Consider the following 7,690-nt stretch of genomic DNA (forward strand, 5'->3'; position numbering starts at 1 on the left):
TGTTAAACTGTATTTTGATTAGTTTTAAATTAAAAAGTAAAAACACCAAAAAGATGGTGTTGTTGTTATTATTATTATTATTATTATTATTATTATTATTATTATTATTATTATTATTATTATTATTATTATTTTATAAACAGGTATCTGATAAACTTCCTTTTCTTTTACTATTCTTTTATTGTTTCATTTTTGTTATTTATTTTTTATGTTTTGGCAAAACAATTGTGTGAATTTTTTTTGAATGTTCAGTGTTCGCTACACTATCACAGTGCTGTATAATAATACATCCATCCTAGTCCATAAGTAAATATTTTTGTTATTATGGATTATCTATTATTATTCTGAATTATAATCACTAGTATAATACAAAATATTTTCATTTATTAAAATATTAAAACACATTCTTAGATGAAAAAATATAAGAAATTAACAAATAATTAACTAAATTTTAAAATTCCTCAACTTAGTCTGTTTCTCATTTTTTGTTATTTGATTCTAAATCTAAATTAACATGACAAAAAACTTAGTTTCAGATTAAGGAAATAAATGTATTTATAATAAAAGCCCTATCTAAAAATATTATATTTCATTGCCTGTTTTAAATGTATAATTTAACTAATTATAAACTATTATAATTTACAAGAATGCATATATATATATATGTATGTATGTATACATGCACACACATGTATATATATATATGCACACACACATGTGCATACACATGCACACATACATGTCTGTGTATGTATATGTTTGTATATGCATATATATGTGTATTTTATATATGTAGATATATTTCTGTTTAGATATCTTTATATATGAAAACATATAAAGACATATGTATATATATATATATATATATATATATATATATATATATATATATATATATATATATATATATATATATATATATATATATATATATGTATATGTATATATATATGTATGTATGTATATATAATTAAAATACTAAATTCTAGTGTATTTATGTAACTCTAGTGTAGCAAAATTTCTGAAGTATTTCAATTATCTGCTGGAAATTATTAAATTGTTATAATTCTGTTTGTTACACTTTGTCTCTAACAATAATGTTTTAATAGAAATATTTTTGAAATTGTTTTAAGCATTATTATTTTTCCCCACTATATTAGAAATTTGTAATAATATTACTTTTCTAAGAAGAGTTTTTGATTCCCCTTCTTTCCTCAAATTATAAGATACGTAAATATACTTTCCCAAACCTTAAGAGAAAACAAAATAAAATAGGTAAAAAGAAATAATTTTAAATGATAATATCTCAAATTATCTCTGATACTATATCGGTTGCAATCATTACACAATCAGACAGATAATGCTAATCATATTATGTTCCTCCCCCAGATCTGCCTAAGATGCTGAAAATGCTCCACCGCATCTACTGGGCTCTCGGACATCAGCAGTCCTTGGTCTGCAACGTCGACGCCAACCCTCCCATCATCAAAACACAGTGGACCAAAAATGGTCGCACACTGCAGTTTAACTCCGACAGACTTCAACTGCTGGCCAATGGGACTGTGGTCGTTTCCCGCGTACAGAACTCGGATGCTGGCAGCTACAGCTGTCAAGCAAGTAGCTCTTTAGGCCGAGGGCCTTCTTCGCTGCTTGTTCAGGTTATTGTCAGAGGTGGGTATTTACTGGCGAGTAGCCTCACCCTTCATATTAGCAATAACACAGCCCAACAAAAACTTTGCTAAAGCACATACACACACACATATATATAGTCATATGCATACACATATGTAATTATGTATGTGTTTACTTATGAATACATATATATACATATATGTACTTATACATATATATATATATATATTTATATATATATATATATATATATATACACACAAATGTATATATGTATGTATGTGTGTGTGTGTATATGTATATATATATACATATATATATGTATGTATGCATATATACATATATATATATTTTTGTATATATGTATATATATATATATATATCTCTGTGCATGTACATAGCATGTATATGTATATATCTATACATATTTATTACAGTGAAGTTTACCTTCATTTAACGGAATGAGAAAGACAAAACTAAGTGGTATTAAAAAGGCTGAAACACTCCTTTAATGTTCTAAATTGGTTGAAATTTTACTGTAAAAGGACTTGTTATCACACATTTCAAACTCTCACTAAAGATCTTTGTATAAATCCTACTGCAATTAATGAATATAGTCTTTAGAAAAAACTGGGGGTTTTTTTTTTCTTCTTCGTTAAAGGGGAATTGGGTAATTTACAATAGTTATATTTTCCTATTCCTAAAACGCATTAAATATTATTTTGGTGTTTTTGAACTTTAAATTGTGTTGATTTGGAAGATTATTTTTTTATGACATAATGCTTAAAAAGCATTTTACATAGTTTTTAAAAAATGTTTAAATATATTAACGTAAATGATAGAAATGAAAGAATTGAAATTTTGATAGACTAAGTATTGTACATTTAATTACTTCTTGAATTCTCTAAGACACTCTGTGTAACATGGATAGAAGTTTAATGCTTACAAAAATGTAGTAAAATTAGATTTTAAATAATTACTGTAATTTTAAAGAGGATATAGTTTTTAGAGATGTAATTTTTTCATGAAGCTTGTTAATTCTTTAATTTCTATAAGCTAGTTACTTTGAACTAATGTCAAACTAATAATTGATACGTAATTAGTTATTGACTTACATGTTTACATGATTTCAGTTGCATTTACTCATTCATGCACTATTACTATATTAAAGGAATTAAAGAGATAGAGATAATGTGTGTTCTTATGCACATCACATTAGTGTAAACACAAACACACATATTATTGATGAACTTGATCCAAAGATTAATATAGAACTCAATGGGTTGTGTTGTGTACAGATATGTGGAATTAGAAATTCACCAGCAGAATCAATTATCTCTATGAATGCAATTTCGGCTGATTGTTTTGATATTGCATAAGATAGCTAGTGTATTTGTATGAACATTATTTTGCCAGTGTACCTTCATTGCTACATGTGGTTATTTGTAAATATCTGAAATGGAATTAGTCCTCTCCTCTTCCAAAGGATTATAAATTCAGTCTTCTCTATTAAATAGACTATTCTGGATTATGGAAATTGGTTAATGTTATATATATTTGCACCAGTTTCTCAGCAAAATATATATCATCACTTTATATAAGCTTTGAAATTTCAAAAGCCTTAACCTAACTTATCCAACTGAAATTAAGCAAAGGAGGTGAGAAGCAGCTTATTGGTTGTGTCCAGTTTTGTTTAACCAATCTTATGATAGAAAAAATAAGACAGCTATACAGTTTGCTATCATTGACTGTTAGAGTTATTTGTTTCATAGGATAAAGTGAAAAAAAGATGGATGATGGTTTAAATTCTTCTGTATCATGCATTTATAATTCAGATATTATTGCATTCCTTTCTAAAATCAATGCAATAACTCTTTCACAATCATATTTCTGTTGAAATACACTGTGTTAATTTTTAAAATGATTAAGAATTTAGAGTTATAGTAAAATAACTTCTTCATTGAACAACTTCTTGCTAGAACTTGTATGCTACTTAAATCCTTCAGTAGCTATGGAATGATAATGTTTAGGTATATTTTTAAAACTAGTTACAGTTTTTATGGATGAAAAATAAATTAACACACATATACATATATTTACTTATATGTACATGCATGCATGCACACATACACAATATATATATGTGTGTGCCAACTGATAGCTACAAATTATATATTTAAAAGTACAACATAACTTATGGAAGTAAAGCCATATAGCTGTCATATACCAAACCTGTGGTATATTACAAGTATGTTGTTCAACCTCACACAAGTGTTTGTGTTCATTTTTATGTTGCACTTAAGATAACCATTTACATAGAAGTCATATAGTTATTTTGAAGATATAATTCCATTAATATTTTCTTTAACTGAACAAGTTTATGATATTCTCTATATGATAATAGTACATTGCATTTCTTTTTAAAATTCATATTTCTGTAAGAGATAGCTTGCTCTGAATTTGCCAGTGTATTTTTAGTTGGGTTCATTAAGTAATCTTATTGCTTATGGAATTAAAGAGTTAGACACAGTTAGCTGCATTGGTAGAAAAAGGAATTGTATTGTTCATGCTTTTATTATGGCATGAGCAATGTAATTAAAATATAATCTCAGTTTCAGACTCAAAACTGATTTGTGAACTTTTCAAAACTTACCTTCTGCATTGTGGTGCATATTAGAATACATTTAACACACACACACACGAAGTGTGCGTGTGTGCTATAAATGTCAGAAATGTGCCATATTGATTGCTTGAAAGTGAGGTGTCACTGATCATTGAAAAGTGCTTTGCAGTTTTATTAATTTAGCAACTTCAGAAGCCTTAGTGTTTAAATTTTTTGGCAGCACCACAAACTTAATTGGTCGAATAATAATGATTTACATTTAGCATATAAATTCTTCATACAACCACACACACTTTGATTTATGGGGTAGGTTTACTAGACAGTTTTAAATTTAATGCTTATGAGCTCTTATTCTTTTAGCTTTCCGATATTATTGAGTCTAAAATAAGTATGTAGGGAAAATGATTAGATTTATATAAGATTGACCATTCCTAACTCTTTCTCTAAAGTGAAAAATAATGGGAAAATGACAGATTCGATATTTACATACTATCCAATAATCACATCTCAGTTGTGTCTCACTACCAAGACATTGAGGGAAAGTAACAAAAAGCTAAGTTTTAGGTAAATATAGCTTTTTCTAATTTAAATTAATGTTATTGAAACAAAGATTTCTTAAGAGATATTAAATAAGTATATAGTTGAATTAACAGTAAACTCCCTAGAGATCGTTAATTTAATATTGATCAGAGTGGGTTACTTGGTTTAAAGAGTTAGTATGGTTAAACTAATAATTGTGAGAGAACCTCATTTCAAGCTCATTCTTTTTCCAACTATGTTGAAACCTTTGGGTTATATTCTTAGGAAAAAATATATAAAGAAATATCAAATAAATCCTTAAACTAAACAATGCAATGTATATCTGAATGAATATATATATATAAATGTACATTGAAATGAGATTCCAAGACAACAAGCTCTTTTACAGTTTTGCCACTTTAGAAATGGCTGACCAGGGAAACGTTTCAGCTTCTTTGAATAATTACTGTTTTCTCTTTGGCTCCCGTTGAAACAACTTTAATCTTATAAAAAAATAACAACAAAATGTAAATTCTAGTGGACACACTTCATATTATGAGAAGCATACCCTCAAAGAATTTGGAACCACATCACATGTGGACTGTAATGTCTAAAATTCCTGATAACACAAAATCTTGGCTATATTTCCAAGTTGGCTATAGAGAAAATGTCAACAATCAAGTCCCTCTCGTTAGCTTTTAAGAATTTTTCCTTCCCTTTTGTTTATTTTTTATTGAGTTTTCTTTTTTTTTTTTTTTACATATTTTCTTGATGAAAATATGATGCACTTTTCTATTTAATGCTTTTCAGTAAATATCAAATTTATACGTAATCTGATGTACATAAAATGTAGTGGCCTCTCCTATTATGTATTTAGAGATGCAGTCACATTTGATATAGAAATGGTGATAGGAACTATGAGATGTTCAACAGTTAATGTTGCCACGCAATAGTTATTTTAACAGTCTAAGTTGACAAAATTCTTTCCAGATATGTAGTGCTCGCACTTCTTACCTCAGTGAGCTACATATTTCTTCCTTTGTACTCATTTATGGGGTGGATGGAATTTGTGAATGTTTAATTTTCTGTCTGTGGATACCAAATACAGACATAATATGAAAACATTAAATTATCATACTTCTAAATCACAATTTATGTTATATACCCAGATGACTGAACATAGATCCAACTTTGTGTTGAATCTTTGCATTGATTTTAGTTGCTTTTTTCTTTAGTGTTTGGTTGTCTTTGTTTCAATAGCAAAGCAAAGCTAAATTAACATATATGAAACATGACATATTATATGATATTCAATGTTACTGCATTGAAGTTAATTGAAATTTGCGTTAACTTTTTACTTGACATTCACTGATTTGGTTTTTAACTTTATAATCAATATCAGTATTATGATTTTTGGAGAATTTAAGAACTAAAGATGATATATTAATTATTTGGATTTCAGTAAATGTTATAAAAGATGCTTATTAAGACTGAAAGTCATTACAGGATAGAATTAGAATATTTTTGCTGTTTTTTAATCAGAAAATCTTACTGAAAGGTAGCAGACCAAGCTTGGTGTTTTAGTGTGCCTGATTCAAGTTCTGATAGACTCTATGCTTTACCTAGTGTGCAGTCAATAATCTTAGAGTGAAACTACAAACAAACAGTGCAGTGAATGTATAAACACCAGACTGTCAAAAATGTTATTTATACTAGAAAAATATATCTTTGTTATGAACTAAATGGTAGCTGGTTATCAATAATTTTACTTGTTGCCATCTATCTGATAAGCAATAGATACTTTGGCTCAGATTCATTTCTATTAATTGCTAAGTTCATAGGAAAGCTGAGGTTTATGTAATAATATTCAGACCCATTCAGAAAAATTGTTATATCTTCGGGTATTATGAATTAGAATCAGTTTTGGGTCAATGTACATTCTTTAACCTCCTATACAGCTTTGAGAAAATATATAACCACAAGATAACTGCATCATCAGTTTATAGAAATATAAATTTTCAAAACTTATTAGCTTAATGAAGTGAATATAAACACATTGGAAAGAAAAAAAACAAACTGTTATATGCTTAATTCCAACTGCTCATGACTTCTGCAGGATTCAGTAGCAGAGAACTTTAGGTCACTGATTAAGCATTCTAGTATGAAGTTAATTAAAATTGATTTTAGGTGTAGAATTTTAGTACATAAATTGCTTGTGTAATGATTTAAGTGACTTAATTTTTCCAATTTGATTATCTTTGGTAAGAAAGGCGCATCTATCTGAGGATTTCTTAGACTTGTTGTTTCAGATATTTTAAGTAGTCAGATTCATTTCTCTCAAGATGGATAAAATTTATAGCCATTTAAGTGGTACGGCTTTTGCTACTGTTTTTGATAGATTATTCATTTCTATAACTTTATCGATGACCTTTCAAGTGAAGTAGTTTGATTTTCGCATTCTTTGAAATATATCACTTAGGAAATAATTTACTATTGCAATCTTAATTGAAGTAATCAATATCCCCCAAAATACTTTCCCCAGGCTTGTTATCAGAATTTTTTTTCTCACATTGACATGTCCACAAATCAAAACAAGGGATGTACAGTAAGAAATGCTACCCAGCATGCACCTATTCTTGTGGTCATTTCAGTTTCTCTGAGTGTATACTTTTGATATGTAGTTGATTGAGACATTGCATAACTTTACACAAGGTTGTCAATGTTTCACCTCCCACTTCTGCATTTTATTGTTGTTTTTCTATTTAAACTTAACCTTTTTCTCAATTCCATTACTAATCAATGTCGTCCTAAAGACATGAATTTTTCTGCTCTATTGCACACCTTTTGTGCTTCATTTGCATCATATATGTAAAGGGAGTATATATATATATACATATATATATATATATATATATA

The 7,690-nt window shown here is 27.8% G+C and overlaps 1 protein-coding gene across 6 annotated transcripts in view; it reads left to right on the plus strand.

The window, feature by feature from the left end:
• Positions 1 to 7,690, plus strand: part of LOC106876426 (uncharacterized) — a 1,308,965-nt gene that overhangs the window by 1,129,067 nt on the left and 172,208 nt on the right. For 5 of the 6 annotated variants that reach the window (XM_052967877.1, XM_052967880.1, XM_052967881.1 and 2 more), the window contains one exon: positions 1,390 to 1,671. The exons of the other annotated variant lie outside the window; for it this stretch is intronic. In XM_052967877.1, the coding sequence (XP_052823837.1) occupies positions 1,390 to 1,671 (282 nt within the window). The remainder of the gene's footprint in view (positions 1 to 1,389; positions 1,672 to 7,690) is intronic. 6 annotated transcript variants of the gene reach the window in all.

This window comes from Octopus bimaculoides, chromosome 5, assembly GCF_001194135.2.
Source record: "Octopus bimaculoides isolate UCB-OBI-ISO-001 chromosome 5, ASM119413v2, whole genome shotgun sequence".
NCBI lineage: Eukaryota > Metazoa > Mollusca > Cephalopoda > Octopoda > Octopodidae > Octopus > Octopus bimaculoides.